Consider the following 17,015-nt stretch of genomic DNA (forward strand, 5'->3'; position numbering starts at 1 on the left):
CCACCAAGGATAATATGTCCTAATAGAAATACGACATTCTTCTGAGAATAGTCTGGACACAGAGAAAGGATGCCATTTTGTCTTCCGGATGACATCTGGTTAGATTCCCTTTCTCAGATATTTCCCCTTCTTCGTATCATTTCATTTGTTTTCTGCAGTCATGGTTTACAGATTTTCCTCTGATATGAAACCTTCCTTGAATACTTGATGTGATTTGAAATCTTGGGTTAAAAATATTCAGAAATGTAACAGGGCTTTTGGGCTGATTAGGGCCTTTCCACTCTGACTCTTCCTAGGTGTGAGGTGGGGTCGAGGGCTGCTCACGGCCATCTGGGGGAGGACCAGCCATTCCTTCTTGCCACTCTGTCTTGGCTGGTGAATTACTTTCATTTCCTCTGTGAAATGGAACCTGGACAGTCCTTGAACTACTACCTCAAACAAGCAGCTTATTTCCTATTGCCTTTCAATACCAGGTCACGTTTGGGGTGGCTCAGGTGAGTGGACTGAAACTCTAGAGCCTCCCAGGGCTGGGGCCAGGTCCTATCATTTGCTGTCACACAGATCCGGCCAGCTTAGACTTCTAGGTTCCAATCTCAGAGACTCAGAAAGCCAAGTAATTTGGAATTCAGTATATGGCCAGTAATTTTCTTGCAAAAAAGTAAGGAGAATATTTAATATAAGAAACTGGATCCTGAGACACTAAGGCAAGAGATTCAGAGTGTGAAGTATAGCATGTGAGGTCTATTTTTGTATTGCTGGACATCTGCTTGGTGGTTTCATATTATTTTCACATGTCATTTTGGGCTTTCCTCCAAGAGGTAATAACAAAATTAATTAAAGACCCTTCCAAATAAAACTGTCCCCAACATGTCTGTGGGCCATGACCATTTTAGTATGTCACAGCGAAACCATGGTCACCTCTGCTATAACGTGGAGCCTGAGAAGACTATGAAATGCCAGTGAGTTGAAGGAGATAAAATGAACAGAAAATAAAATCACATTCGACTGGGAAAGCAAACATGCTCAAAAGAGGAGAAGGCAACAAGTTGTGAAAAAGAGGGACTCCGAAGTGTTAAGAGATGGTGAATTGCTCAGGACAAATATGTGCAGGCCCAGACAGGGAGATGAGCCTTTGAAAACTCTGATTCAAGAGCTGAAAACCTGGCTGCTATCCAGGGAGCAGCAGAATGATAATAGGAAATCGATTTAATGAGTAGAGATTAAAGGTGTTAATTATAAAGAACTTGGATAAATAATTATTAAGATGCAAGACGGGACTCTCCTAAGATGTGATAGCTCACAAGCACTTTGACGGCTGGGTGATTCAAGTGTAGTGGACAGGTGCAAACAGGATGCCCACCACGGCAGGAAATGGAATGTTTACCAAGACCTAACACATGATGGGATTATATTAAAATATGTCCAATCGAGATGAATGTCAAGGAAACCTTCCCCCCCCCCCTAAATTTAATAAACAGATCAACTAGATAATGTATTTAGTCCTTGGCGGTGGCAGGAGGGAAGATAGTGAAATATTTGTTGCTAAGGAGATTTAAAATTAGACAGGTGGAGGGTAGGAATAAATATTTCCTGGATTAGACTGAAAGAACATACAGTTTTTCCTTGCCGCGTCCATTTCCATAACAGTGATGCCACCCAAGATACACCGGGGTACGCGAACGGTATTTACTGTTACAGACGTGTAGGGTTTTTTTTTTTTTTTTTCCCAACAGTTTTAATTCTTGGTTGGTGCAATGGATTGCTTTCTCTTCTCGATCTAGTGGTTTGCTATTTTTTTTTTTATTTTTTTTTATTTTTTATTTTTTTTAATTTTTATTTATTTATGATAGTCACAGAGAGAGAGAGAGAGGCAGAGACATAGGCAGAGGGAGAAGCAGGCTCCATGCACCGGGAGCCTGATGTGGGATTCGATCCCGGGTCTCCAGGATCGCGCCCTGGGCCAAAGGCAGGCGCCAAACCGCTGCGCCACCCAGGGATCCCCTAGTGGTTTGCTATTAAAGCAGCTTCAGCGTCTGCCCTTTTTTTGTGCCCTGGTCTGCTTGCCTCTTTCGCTGGCTCCCCAAGGTCCTCTTTCAAGCGTAATTGGAAATAGTAACAACAACCCTAACTTGACTGTTGGGATACATTTTCTTTGTTGAGTAGAAATGAGTCCTTTCTAGGACGGTACCTAGCAGGTTACAGGCACTCGGTTAAACTTTTCTGAATGAATGAAAGGCCCCAAATGGATTTCTTTTTCCATGTGTTACTGTGCTTTGTGCCAAGCAGCATTGGTTTAAAAAATCTGTTTTCTCCTGCTTTTTCTTTTTCTTTTTTTTCGTGCAGGGAAAGTTATTCCTAATTGACACCACATCTCCTAAATCTCTGACCTCTGTTTTCTTCCGGGTGGTACATCCGCTACCCTTACATACATATTGTTCCTTTGCGTTTCTAGAAGATGCACCTAGTTCCCTGAAACAGGAGCAGGACCTAACACTGCCATTCCACAAGGGCATTGAGCATAAGGAGGCTGTGAAAACATGGAATCCTTTTATTACTCTTCACATTTTTTCTTGTAAAGTTTTCCCCTGTTTTTATAAACTGCAAGTAGCCCTGGAGAGTTTGTGTGTGTGTGTGTGTGTGTGTGTGTGTGTGTGTGTGTGTGTGTGTGTAAATTTACATAACCATAAATAACTATTTTGGCTATATTTGATGATTGTCATTTATACCCATTATATTACTTTTGGGACTTTACAGTATGTAGCAAAAAGACACACTTTGACATGTATTCTTTCTGCAGTTGAAGCTGTGAGGTCAACAACTTTCATCTCTAATTCTTGGGTTTATTATGGAGAAATTTGTAGGTGAGAAAAAGGCAAACATCCTAGCTCATTTCTCAAGTAGCCATGAAGATTCTCTATAGATGATACCTTTCAAATTGTCCCCAGAAGCACCCTCAGAACTGGACCTTGGGGAGGGTAATGCCTACTTTCTAACCCACTGAAATTTGTTATAGTCAAAATAGGCACAACTAGTGAAGAGAAACTTGGCTTTTATGTTAAATGCATCTTCAGGTGATTACTGCTATTTTGACCTCAGTGACTTACTAGAAAAGTCTTTTGGGAATTTCTATATTAAGCACCACTAATTTTTTTTTTTAACGAACTATATATGACATTGCTATAAAGATGTTAATATCAAGTTTTTGATCAGAAATATAATCTGCTACAACAATCCTCTTTAAACGGGAAAACCAAGTATGAGTGACATAATTCTGGCATTTCCAGGAATGCAGCCCACTAGCAATGAGACAAAGATGAGCGTCATCATCAACCACGTACTCTTTATAGTTCGGGTGTGTGTGGTTCACACACTACGAATGTAGTAAATAATCTCCAGTCACTACGGACAGCACTTTGCATGTTGATTTGGTTTCCAGTTAAGGGTACAGGAGGCAATCTTCTCGATACAAGGAATTCATCTCTTCTGTTTGGATCGTTCTCTCTCAGAATCCTCAACCCTGCAGCCTGGACCACTCTGTAAATTATGTGGCCCCTGAACTGACCACTTTGGCTTGAACCTCTGGCAGGCGAAGGGGGAGAGATGAACTAGCTTAGCAATAACCACCTACTTCAGCTTTGGTGCTGCTTAATCCGGTTTTGACTGTTACATTCGTCCAAATAACATTTGGATCATCTTCAGATCCCTAGATTCCTAGAAGAGCAATGCAGGAAAGCCAGCTGTATTACATGCTTTCTCCAGCCCTGCCCTCTATCCTGACCAGCAGATATCAAAACAGGTCAAAACCGTGGCCCATGGGATCACCTCTGCAACCCCTTCCAGACATATGTTACCGGTAGTCCTGTTACACAGGCTGAATTAGTTTACGTAGAACAATCCATGAACACTTTAGTGTGGAAAAATAGTATTATATAAAGCTTAATATTAAACATTATGAAAAAATACATATGTACAGAAGAAACTACAAAATACAACTATGTACAATAATATCTGTTACCTTTAAATTACATAAATTCTTTAAAATTCTGCAGATTAATAAATTATACATTGTATCAACAGAAATAGCTGACACCTCTGTGGGGCATGAAGCAAGTTTTTTTTTTTTTTTTTGATTTTTGTTTTGTTCTGTTTTTTTGTTTTGTTTTTGTTTTTAAATCACGCAGTGAATACATTTTATCCGAGAGATCTTCAGATACATTCTCAATGCCTTGAATAGCCCGTGTCTGAAAGGAAGGACATTGTAGTTAGAGATGGAGCAGGGTGTGTCATAGTCATTTGTTCCATTTATGAAGATTACAAATGGATAAGACTAGCGGAAATGACTAAAGTCCAATATGGTTTAGGGCGAGAGCATCATTGTGGGGTCCAGGTCATTCCATTCAGAACCACAGATTACGAGAATTAAGGGACCAGTAATTCTAGTCCATCCTCTCTGATTATATAGATGCACCCACGGGCCCAGAGAGGCAGAGGGACTCACTTAGGGTTACACAGCTTGGTAATCTGTGTTAGTGCCAGAGCTAGGACCTGAATCCTAACTTTCAGACACCTGAAGCTAATCACACCATAGCTGGCTCTCCCAGGAGCACCCAAGATGACTTCAAACAAACAAACAAACAAACAAACAAACAAACAAACACGACTCTCACACAAATCATAACAAGACAAAGAAATCTCCCCGATCCCCCAGAGCTCCCTCCATCCTGGAGCTTCTTAAAGGATGTGACATGCAAAAACCTTAATTTGTAACACATATAAATTAGGGAGCAATAATTTATAATCCAAGAGAATTATTGATTAACAAAGGACCCCTTTAAATGGCAGCTGTCTCATATATATTTACTTCATAGATCATTAACTATGTACTGTCCTGGCTCAGTCACTGGATACGGAAGGTGCAGAGAACGAAACAAAATTGAAGATCAATTAGAAATGGAGATAAAATAATGTTTCGAGAAGGATCTAATTTTTAGATGGACACGGGTCCACATGCAAGGGATTGAGACCTAAACCAATAGCCATGTGAGTGCACCTTCTTGAAATGGACCTCCCGGCCCCAGTCAAGCCTTCAGATGACTGCAGCCTGGCCAACATCTTGACTACAGCATCATGAGTGACCCAACACCACCTGGCTAAGCTCCTCCAAATACCTGACCTATAGAAACTGTGAGAAAATAAATGCTGAGTTAAACTGCCAAGTTTTAGGGTAATTTGTTAGGCAGTAGTAGATAACTAATACAATGTAACTTCGAATTTGCAGTTAGCCTTTGTGATAAGTTAGGTCTAAATGATTGTTTAGAATGGGAAAAGGCATAGAGACCCTTTACTTGTCAAGTAATTACCGTCTGATCAAAGCAGTGCCTCTTAGTTTATACAGTTTTACTAAAATTTTTGTTTTAAAAATGTGACATACTATTCTAGAAAATGAGGTACATAAAACAGAAGAAAAATCATATATTATTGTGCTGGTTTGAGAACTTTGTTTTATTTTTGTGGTTTATTTCTTTCTAGTCTTTTATTCCCATGTGTTGTTTGTTTGCTCTACTTTTTTTTGTTTGTTTGTTTTGTTTTTTGTTAGAGAGAGAGGATCTTTTTTAAAAAAAGATTTATTTGAGAGAGAGAAAGAGAGGGAGAGATAGGGGAGGGGCAAAGGGAGAAAGAGAGAGGGAATCTTTTTTTTTTAAGATTTTATTTATTTATTCATGGGACACACAGAGAGAGAGAGAGAGAGAGAGGCAGAGACACAGGAAGAGGGAGAAGCAGGCTCCCTGCGGGGAGCCCGATGCGGGACTCGATCCTGGGACTCCAGGATCACACCCTTGGCTGAAGGCAGGCACCAAACTGCTGAGCCACCCAGGGATCCCATGAATCTTTTTTTTAAAAAAATTATTTATTTATTTAAAAGAGAGAGAAAGAACAATCAGGAAGAGTAGAAGGAGAAGGAAAGAGAATCTCAAGCAGACTCTGCGCTGAGCATACAGCCCAATGCTGGGCTTGATCCCCTACCCCACGATCATCACCTGAGCCAAAACCAAGAGTCAGACACTTAACTGACTGAGCCACCCAGGCGCCCCTGCGTGTGTGTGTGTGTGTGTGTGTGTGTGTGTGTGTGTTTTAAACTCAGCATATTTATAAGAATATCCATGTTGTAATATCATTAAAAATACCATTTTTAATGACTGCATTGTATTCTATTAAATGAATGCACCATGGTGTGTTTAGTCTTCCATTAAACATTTGAGGTTTTTTTCACTTAAAATTTTAGCTATAAAAATTGTCATGAATAAAGTCTTTTCAGCACTTAGGTGACAAGAACGTAGTGAGGACTTTGATACATATGGCCAAATTCTTCTCCAAAGGGATTTTATAATCTGAATCCCCAGTTGTGATTTCAGAGCATCTTCCCTAGCACAGAGCCTTACTGCTTAGAAAAGAGTACCGTTAAGCAGAACTCTTAAGAGAGGGCATCCCAGGCCAGATAGGAAGAGCTACCACATGCAGTCTGTGCTCAGCTGTGGAGCTGGCCCCGCCCCCACTCTGCCTCTCCTCCCTTTTGCCACTCTTTAAGGGCCTTTGGGTGGAAGAAGAAAGGCCTGGTGCGCTTTGAAGAGGTTAGGTTATTAATAGTTTCTAGATACACCATATCTTGATAAATGAACTTATAAGTTATGAAGCTCCTACCTCTGTGATACTCTGGATTCACATTTTCGTAGATTGGAAACAAGGGGTTTTCTTGTTCACTCCGTAGCTTCCGTGCTCTGAGGACATCTCTTACGCACTGATGTAGGTATACGTACTGACACTATGAGAAAGCAGAGAATGTGTCAGAGGAAGGCAAATATTCTCAAGCATAAGAAAGATGAGAGACTCACAAAAATATCAAGAGTAGTGACATTCTATACGGTTAGCAAATTTCTTGATCATTTCACTAATAGTCTGTAGTACACAGCAGAGTCCTTTCTATTAGCACTAAGAAGAGAATAATAGTAATGAGGGAAGAGGTGGTGTTTATTTATTCCTTTTTATGTGCATGCATATTTAGGGAGTATGTTCTATGAGTGCCTAGAATTATGTCTGGCACATAGTCGGTCCTCTACAAATATTTGTAAATAGACGACTGACTACCAAACACTGTACTATGCATTTTACATAAGTTATCTCATTTGATTATTTTTACAATCTCATAAAGTAGATATAACTATCCATAGGAATGAAGACTCAGAGGAATTAAGTAACTTCTCACATAGCCAAGAAATGGGATCTGAGCAAATGATCCTAGGGTTCATATTCATGTTCTTTTCACTATACCAGTTTCCTTAGATGAATCCTAATTTCACTGCATAATTGAATAAGGAAATAATTTCACTGCATACCCTGTTTTTTTCCCTTTCTTTTGTGAGGATAATAAGAAAAAGAAGGTGTATACAATAGACCCCACCAAACCAAAGACTGTCGGTTCTTTGAGGGTAAGGTTAGTATCTTATCTATCTTGGTTTTCTTCACAAGGCAGACTCTCCAAGATGTTGGCTGATGACAAAGAACTACAGAAGGTTACACAGTGAGAACAGACTCACCTCTGTCAATTATCTGGGAACAATCTACTTTTGAAATAGAAACTAAGAAGAGTCAATGTTTTGGTGACCATAAAGATGCACCTGACAACATAGGCAGCCTTCCTTCCTACTAACAGAGCTGTCTAATAAAGAAAAGAATGTCCATGTGACCTCAGTGCTTGGCCTTGGGTTCCTTTAATGACATAGCAACTGCTCAGAGCCCATCCAGAGAAAGAGGAGGCGGGAAGGGAAGCCCAGTAGCATGCAAGAGACACTGGGCTCTTTGTCTGCCTCCAGCTGGCCTAAACTGAATCACGAGGCTTCTCGGGAAACATCTAGAAAACATCTGAGGTGTCTTCTAGAGCTAATATCCTTTGACCATTAAAGGTTATGAGACTCTGTGTTGCTATCAATTAGATGGATGTTGAAAAACGTTCCTGGATCCCACATTTAAGGTGATTCATGTGTTATTTTAAAGTATTTTAAAGGTTTGAGATACAAAGTGAGACTGTAAGATCTTTCCTCACCAACGAACTTTACAAGTGGACCAGTATTTATTTTCACGGGTTGACACTAGGCATTGCCTCTGATTGAAAGTCAGCCTGGTCATCTACCAAAGGGACTTCATGATATAGGTCTGGGATAGTCATTAGATTAGGATATATCAAAGAAATAAATCAATCATGAGTGAGGCCTGCATAAATATTGATTAACTATTCTCTGCATTTCTGAGTGTTATAAGTTTTTCATGCCACCTTGATCTTGAAAATTTGAGGAGAGTACTATCCTAAAAATGGTTGTTAGTATGGGAAGTTTCTTTGCCATCTTGAAAACAATCTACCAAATTATAGATAGATATTTCCTGTTTCCTTCCATCCAAAGCATGATTCATATTTTCAATTGTACTGGGATATCAAATTACTTTGGGACCTTAAAGTTCAGCTGTGAACAATTCTATTACATCTACGCTATGTCTTATTAATAAATTCTTCAACAATGATCCACTACGGCCTTTGAAACCAGTTAATATTCATTAATTTGCCTTGCCTTAAATATAAATTCTTCTTCTCCCAATAGAATGTCCTTTTGAAAATAATTACTACTAAAACCTCAGACTCTTAATGTGCTTCCCACTTCATTCTTAATGAAGAATAGAGTCTATTAGACTCTATGAAACTTGGATCATGAAAGATAATTTTTTGCTCTGTCTAGCTGACTTGTGAAGCCTCAATTGCATTCAATTTCATCAATAGTTGTAGTACTAAATAGTATTTATAGAATTAGACCTTGAGCTTTTCACAGTCCTTGAGTTCACAGTTTAGCAGAGGGGCAGATATGTGGACAAAAAATACCTATAAGGTGATAAATATAAGATCAAATTGTGTCTAAAGCTTCACATATAAGAAGAAATTGTCAAGTTCACTTTTTGGGGAGAGAGGTATCAATCTAAGGAGGAAGGTAAAAGTTTGTCCCAAAGAATGGGACATTCCAAGTGATGTAAATAACATGAATGAGCATATATATTCTGGAAACTGAGTAGTCTAGCATGGCCAAAATGTAGGGTGCATGAGCCATGGGAAAGCCCAAGGACAATCCCCCAAATGGGCACCAAAAATCTTGGTCCTACCATATCCCACTGTCTCCTCCTTCCAGAAAGCAGAAGAGATTAACAGACTGTGACTATCAACTCTTATTCTTTAACAACTTACTGCTTTACCTAAGTGTCTCTCTGGGAGTCAGGCCACAAATTTCCCCTAAGGCAGGCGAAAGGAAGGAGGGACACATTTGAAAATCTTCTGTCTAATGCCTCTTTGTTTAGAAATCCTTGCCCTTTGATATATTTATTAAAACTTGTGAAGACCCTTTGTATCCCAAAGAAGGTGGAATAAAATTAAAGTTGACTATTCCCATCGACCCAGAAAAGTAATATAAGGGGGTCTGAATGTCTTTCCTTCTTTGTTTCCTCTGGCTCAGCTGTGAATCACAGCCCTCTGCACCCACTCCCAGGACAAATGGGGCATACTAGGGCTGGGGCCAGGGCTTCTGGGACTACAAGAAGCCCACTCTGGGCAAGGAGTTACAACAGGACAGGTAATATGTGAATATTGTCTGGGATTTCACTTGATAAAAAGGAGAAAAAGAAAAAAAAGGAGAGGCAAAATATTTCTTACCATAATATTTATCTCATTATAATCAAAAGAATCAAAGTTGATTCTGACCCAGGGAGGGAAACCATCCTTAATTTTGGCAGACCCTAAAACAATGGGGAGGGTGTTATGATATGAAACCGGAGCAATAAGTTGGGGGCCTAGTTATGAGAGGCCTGTATACAACAAGAGTGAGAGCCTGAACTTCATTCTACTGCAATGGAGAGCTTGCCAAAGTTTTTACACAGGGAGCTGCCACAGTGAGCAAAAGCACCATGTCGGTGGCAGTGGTGACAAAGTTGGTAGGGCAGAGGCTGGTGGCAGGAGACACACTGGGAGGTTGGCACAGAAGGGCCCAGTGAGAGCTGATAAACAGCTGAGCGAGGACAGTGGCAGTTGGGTGGGAGACAGAAGGAAGAGAAAGATGTCGGATACAATAGACAGGACTCCATGACTGCCTGAATGTGAGAACCCTGGGAAGAGACACCAGAATCCTAGTTTGGGCAAACACATGGAGGGCACGGGCATGGTGGCACCATTACCTGAACCTGGAAGAAGCAAGAGGGGGAGGAGTGCTTTCATTGTTACTCTTTGTTTAGAGACAGATAATTAGTTCAGTCCTGAGTTTTGTTGAGTTTGAGACAAATGCAAGGCTTCCAGGTAGGACTGTTTGGTAGGCAGGTTCTTAGCTCATTGTCGGAAAAGGAGAATGAGATTTGGGAAACGCAAGCATGTATGTGGTTCTGCAAGCCATGGGACATCACCAGGAATGAAGGTCAAGAGAAGGGAGAGTAGCACCTTGAGGGCAGAACCATGGGGACCTCAAACATTCAAAAGGCAAGCTGAGGAAAGAGCACAGAATCCTGAGAGGTTAGGAGGAGAAGGGAATAGTGGAAAGAAGGAGATATATCCAAGACGGAGGAAGAGCTACGGCACATTGTGTCCCCCCCGCCCTGGAAGCCTGCCAGTGATGTTTACAGTGAGCGTGTCTGCTCTCAGCCACAACGCACCCTGGAGTTCTGGGCAGATGTACGCAGGTGACACATGAGCTCAGAGGCCTCCGACAATGACTAACACACACACACGCACACCACACATTCTTCAAGACTACTTATGATGTGAAAATCTCCCCTTCCCCAAATTAAAATTTGTGGTCAAATCCGGGATGTGGGAAAATATATAGAACAATTGAACTGGCGTCTTTAATGAATAAACAGTTTGGGAAACAAAGGAGGGTTATTATAGATTTAAAAGAAATTTAAGAGACTTCGACCAAATGCAGCATGTGGACTTTGTTTGTATTCTATGGAAACTCAGCGTAGAAAGCAAATTTGAAATAATTAGGGATATTTAAGCCCTGACTGGATGTTAGATGATATTAAGGGATTATGGTTAAAAATGTTAGGTGTGATAATGATATTCTGGTCACAATCTTTGAGTCTTTCTCTAAAATTTCTGCATACACAGCATTTAAGGATCAAATGGTTTGATAAGTAGGATTTGCTTTGATATTTTCCAATAAGGCCACGGGGTAGGGAAATAGTGTATGTGGGATGTAGAACACGGAAAAAGAGCACGGAATACTGATAATTATAGAAGCTGGAGTTTAGGTGCACGGAAATTCACTATACCATTTACCCTAGTTTTATGTATTTAAAAAAATTCTGTAATAAAATATTAAAAGTATAGTGTAGTAGTTATAATGAAAGTACTCCCAGCCCAGGACAATGGTGGTGACAGGTGTGCCTACAGGAAGCAATGATGCTAGATCCCACCCTGAGGCTGTGGGGCTAAGGGCTTTTTTTTTTTTTTATAAATTTATTTTTTATTGGTGTTCAATTTGCCAACATATAGAATAACACCCAGTGCTCATCCCATTAAGTGCCCCCCCCAGTGCCCAACACTCAGTCACCCCAACCCCCTGCCCACCTCCCCTTCCACCACCCCTAGTTTGTTTCCCAGAGTTAGGAGTCTCTCATGTTCTGTCTCCCTCCCTGATATCTCCCACTCATTTTTTCTTCTTTCCCCTTTATTCCCTTTCACTATTTTTTATACTCCCCAAATGAATGAGACCATATAATGTTTGTCTTTAGAACAGGTTCAAGCCCCAGCTTGGCCACATCATAGCTGTGCAAATGCCTTTAGCCTCTGCACCGCAGTTGTGTAGCCTGGAAATGGAAAAATGATACCTCACCTCTATGCTTTTTATGAATTTAATGAAATAACATATTTAAAAACGCCCTGCAAATGTCAAAGGACAGTACAGATGGAAGCGTTTATCCTTTGTAAGCAGTGTGCACTTGTCTGGGGTCTCCAGAGGTGGGTGTGTGGCTGGGGGGTGGGTGACTGGAGGAGAGAAGAGACCGTAAGTGTGTTTCCTCTTTACTAATGGGAGTTCTGGGGCTCACTCGCCAGCCTATCTTAAAATGATCTTTGAGACAGATTGGCCTGATGATGTCCTTCGACAGATGAACGGATAAAGAAGATGTGGTCTGTGTACACAATGGACTGTTCCTGAGCCATTAGAAAGGACCATTTACATGGTCCCACCATTTACATGGACACGGATGGAACTGGAGGGCACTGTGCTGAGTGAAGTAAGTCCATCGGAGAAGGACCATCATCATGTGGTTTCACTCATATGGGGAATGTAAGACACAGTCAAAGGGATTATAAGGGAAAGGAGGGGAACTGAGTGGGAAAAATTAGAGAGGGAGATAAACCATAAGACATACCTAACTCTGGGAAACAAATAAAGGGTTGCAGAAGGGGAGGTGGGCGGGGGGGATGAGTGACGGGCACTGAGGAGGGCACTTGATGGGATGAGAACTGGGTGTTCTACTTTATGCTGACAAATAGAGTTTAAATAAACTCTTTTAAAAAGTTAATTAAAAAAAAAGACAGAGTGCCTCCCCATGTACAATGCATTGATTTAAAGGATAATCCATCTTGCTTTCTCCCCACCTGAAGAAGACGGGCAAACAGCTTGGCAGAGTTCCACAAGGTACCTCAAGGTCAGTGAAATGTGTTTTAAGATAACAAGTCCTATAGAACATCTATAGTCAGTTCTTTTCTCTTCCTAATGAGTCATAGGATATTTGTCCTCATCCAATTAGAGCCGTGGGCATCGTGGGGAGAGCGGCAGAGGGGGCGGTCTGTGTCCTTCAGCCTGTAACTCTTACCTCAGTCTGGACCATGTGAACCCTGTGAAGCCTCAGGTCGTTCACTGCGCCGTAAATGTCCACGGAGTCTTTGGAGTCTAATTGCTGGAGGATTCGGTCCAAGGCGATAAAGGTCCCAGTCCTACCCACGCCAGCACTAGGAGAGACAGAGCAACAGAAGCCTGAGCCTTCGGGGCCACAGTGGCCTGTCGGGCCTGCACCCAGAGACGCCAGCGCCGTCTTCCTCTTTGCTCCCGCACTGTGGGAGAATAAGGAGCGCTGCTTCTCTCAGGGAGCCCTGTCCGTGAGGGACCCCACCTTCCATCTCTTTCTCCTTCCTCCTTCCACGTCCCCCACCCAGCAGGGACAGGTGTGGCTCTGCACTTAGCGCGTGTCATGTCCACGCACCGTGTTTTACACTCGTCCTGCGTACGTGCAGATCCACTGACAGCACGTACTGCTCATTTTGTGGGTCTCCGAGGTTTGCTAAAATGATGACGTGTTTCATGTGTCCTTTCGCCAACTTTCTTTTTACTCAATACCTTGTTTTGAGATTTACCCCTGGCGTTACATGCAGATCCACCTTCTTTTAGCTTCTCTATAGAGGTCATACGCCACGCCACTGCCAAGCATCGCCTGCTAATGCGATTCTTGGCATTCTCTGATAGACAAGGAGTTTTGTTGTGTGTGTGTGTGTGTGTGTGTGTGTGTGTGTTTTAGGATTTACTCATTTGAGAGAGACAGAGAGCAAGCAGGGGGAGGGGCAGAGGGAAAGGGAGAGAGAGAATCTCAAGCAGGCTCCAGGCTAAGCACAGAGCCCATGTGGGGCTCCATCTCACGACCCTAAGACCATGGCCTGAGCCAAACCCAAGAGTCGGACACTTAACTGACTGAGCCACCCAGTTGCCCCGACAATGAGATCATTTTTAGTTATTGTCTTTGAAAACCTGTGTTGCAGTGAACCTCCTTGTGCACACATGTAGGCCTTTCTCTAGGGCTGATGTCTAGAAGCAGAACTGCTGGATCCTAGGGTGAGAACACATTGCGCTTCACCAGGGATGGCCGGGTTGCTTCCCAGCAGCCGCACCACCTGGGGATTTCGGATGCTCAGCCTTATGGGATAAAGGAGAACAGTTCTCTGGTGGCATGGGCAGAAACGCCGGCCGTTCTTCAGAAACAGGAAGCCTGGGAGTGCCTCGCATTCCCATTAAAAGCATCAGGGTTCCACTGACATATAAAAGCTGGGCTCCTAGGGTGCTGGGCTGATTGGCAGGAAACGAAGGCATCTGACATTTCTCTTGGTGGAGCAATTCCCTGCTCTTCTTAGTGCCATTCGGCTCCGACTATCAAAGTGTGGCTGCAAACATTAATTAGCTAAACACCAGGCTCCCAGAGAGGAGGAGAGAGGGACTGCTTGGTAGGCTGACTGGCCGTGCAGTCTAGAGCAAAGAGAGGTCAGGAGGGAAGTGCAATTTAGGAGCAAACTTGGGTGCTACAGATGCCAAGTGCCACTCGACTTGGAGGGAGGTCTGGAGCCCGGAGTGGAGGGATGCTGAGCGTTTATGTGGGTGGAGGAGAGAGATTAGCCCTCCCACCCCGCCCCAAGGAGGAAGAAAGGCAAGAGGTGAGAAGAAGCAGGTTGTTGCATGAGAGCGGGGTTTCTGGCAACTTGGACCGGGGGGGGGGGGGGGCGGGGAGGGCAGACAGGACCCACTCCTAGACGGCCTGGAAGTCACGGAGGGACTTTGCATTTTGTACAGTGGCAAAAACAGCAGGAGGGAGAGAGAGGGGAGTGGACAGTGAGGGTGACGGAGGGGTGAAGGCGAAGGAAGGGAAAAGAAAGGAGAGAGCATGACGATACCCTGCAGGCCCAGGTGGGCTGGTTAGCGCAGCTGGACTGGCCCCCGCCCGTGTTCCTGGCCCCCCACCCCCCGCCCCCCCGTACCTGCAGTGCACCACAGTGGGCCCGGCGCCAGGGCTCCGGCTGATGTAGTCCCTGACGGTCCTCACAAACTGGATCAGGGACTGGGTGGTCTCTGGGACCCCATGGTCTGGCCACACCGTGTAGTGAAAGTGGCGGATGAGCCTGTGTGCATCGAGTTGCTCCTCCTGCAAGAGCAGAGGGTGTAAGGGGAAGGACCCAGGGCCGACCTTCATGTCTGACCACTGTGGCCACTCAGCAGCTCCCAGGAGCCGAAACCACAGGGCAGGAGGCACCAAAAGCAGGGGTGGGGTGGGGTGGGTGGGTCACAGGTGTCCCGCATCTTTCTAAGCTGGGGGTTTCATGAGTTCCAACATACGCTGCATATCCTAAATTCTCGGATGGTCCACTCGGGCAGCACAGACTCTGAGAGCATCTGCAGGATGAGGTCCCCATAGTAGAGGGAATCCTGGTCCGCTGGCCAGTAGTGGTCACACTTTACCTAGAGGAAGGCAGAGGGGGAAAGACGTGAGTCTGGACACATGAGTCCCCTACGAACCTGGACGTTTCCTCCTTGAAGTGACTTCCTGAGCTGGGACTGAGCATCTGACAATCTGCTCTGCATCCATGTGCTCAGGGCCATGCCAGCCCGCTGCTGTGAGGCGGAGCACCTCTGTGCAGGGAGAGGAGCACATCTGTGCAGGGAGAGGAAGCACCTGTGTGCAGGGAGAGGAGCACCTCTGTGCAGGGCATGGAGCCCCACCTTCGGGTTCACGTCTCTCTCAGGTGGGGGATCCAAGGCTCGAGCTCCTTGTTGCTCTCCTCAGCATTTCAGTCCCACCACTCATAGCCCAGGTATTGCGGGGGTTCTCTCTGAAGAAAGTTCCAGCCAGGCAGAAGAAGGCAACGTCTTCCTGGTCCCTCTTTGCTTATGTTTGAGGTCACTGCCCTAACCTGGACCAGGTGCCATGTGCCCGGTGGTCTTCGAGAAGTCAGAACACGTGGCTAAGCTCCGATTTGCACGAAGGGGGGCAGGAGAAGGAATTATGGGCATGCGTCCCGGAGCACAGGTTCCAGGCACCGGGTTTGTAACCTCTTCTGTAACCTCCAAAATGACCATATGCAGCGCATACGGGACCGTAAGTGCGTTGCAAGGGCTCGATTTGCCCGGGGAACGATTTCGCTTTGTGCCTGCAGACCGGCCCCGAGTGCACTTCCCTTGATTCCGCAACGAGAGGCAGCCCCAGCGAGCCTGCCAGTCACCCCGGCCGAGGGCCCGCAGGCGGCCGCTGTTCGCTCTGTGTCACAGCCCTCTGGGACCCCGCTCTCCGAACGGAAACGCCCCCGACTGAAACTGCAGAGCCACCATCAGAAGGCATAATCTGGGCGCTGGGGGCCAGCAGGTGGGCGGCCGCCTTGGGCCCAGGGCGTGACCCCGGGTCCCAGGATCGAGTCCCGCGTCGGCTCCCTGCAGGGACCTGCTTCTCCCTCGGCCTGGGTCTCGGCCTCTCTCTCTGAGTCTCTCAGAAATAAATAAATAAAATCTTTAAAAAAAAAACAGAAGAGGTGGGCACAAGCCACGGGAGCCTTTTGCAGCCGAGGGGCCCGACCCACTAACGTGATCTGTCCCTGGCTTTGGGGGTGGGCCCCATGGGGGGGCGTGAGCACGCGAGGCCGGAGGCCTGTTACTCACCCGGCCCTTCTCCACGCACTGGGTCACCATGACGATGTTGTGGACGTTCTGTTCCCACGCCATTTTCCAGAAGTCATCCTTGGTGCCGGGAAGAGGCCCCTGGGTAGCTATGTACTCTCTTCGGAAGCTGTTGCCCTGTGATGGGTTTACAGGCCGGACAGTCAGGCACGACATGCAGCAAGCCTCGGGGGCACGGGGACAACGGCCGCGGTGCTGAGCTGTCGTCAAGCGGCAGCTTCGCCGTCTACCGGGCGGGTCTGTTCTAAGGCACCAGAGGGCTGGGGCAACGATCTGGAGCATTCTGCACGGTGTGTGCACATGCACGCGTGCAGACTGAGGCACCGATGTCCTCAGGCTCTGCCCCCGTTCCTTCTAGAAGAGCCTAAGTCGCGTTGGACATTAGAGGGCTGGGGAAAGGCAGGTCTGGGACCGGGCGGATGGGAGCCGCAGGGGATGCAGCCTGCGCCCCGGGCCCGACCTGTGTCACCACTGCCACACCATGGCCGCCACCCGCCGGCCAGT

The 17,015-nt window shown here is 45.1% G+C and overlaps 1 protein-coding gene across 4 annotated transcripts in view; it reads right to left on the bottom strand.

The window, feature by feature from the left end:
- Positions 1 to 2,315: 2,315 nt before the first annotated feature.
- PTPRB (protein tyrosine phosphatase receptor type B) overlaps positions 2,316 to 17,015 on the bottom strand; it is a 113,219-nt gene continuing 98,519 nt past the window's right edge. For 3 of the 4 annotated variants that reach the window (XM_072843269.1, XM_072843267.1, XM_072843270.1), the window contains 6 exons: positions 16,494 to 16,628; positions 15,180 to 15,302; positions 14,825 to 14,988; positions 12,901 to 13,036; positions 6,700 to 6,820; positions 2,316 to 4,241 (listed from right to left, as the gene is read on the bottom strand). In XM_072843269.1, the coding sequence (XP_072699370.1) occupies positions 4,219 to 4,241; positions 6,700 to 6,820; positions 12,901 to 13,036; positions 14,825 to 14,988; positions 15,180 to 15,302; positions 16,494 to 16,628 (702 nt within the window). In that variant the 3' untranslated portion in view covers positions 2,316 to 4,218. The remainder of the gene's footprint in view (positions 4,242 to 6,699; positions 6,821 to 12,900; positions 13,037 to 14,824; positions 14,989 to 15,179; positions 15,303 to 16,493; positions 16,629 to 17,015) is intronic. The other variant, XM_072843268.1, reaches the window with a different exon arrangement.

This window comes from Canis lupus, chromosome 11 (genome assembly GCF_048164855.1).
Source record: "Canis lupus baileyi chromosome 11, mCanLup2.hap1, whole genome shotgun sequence".
NCBI classification, from domain to species: Eukaryota; Metazoa; Chordata; class Mammalia; order Carnivora; family Canidae; genus Canis; species Canis lupus.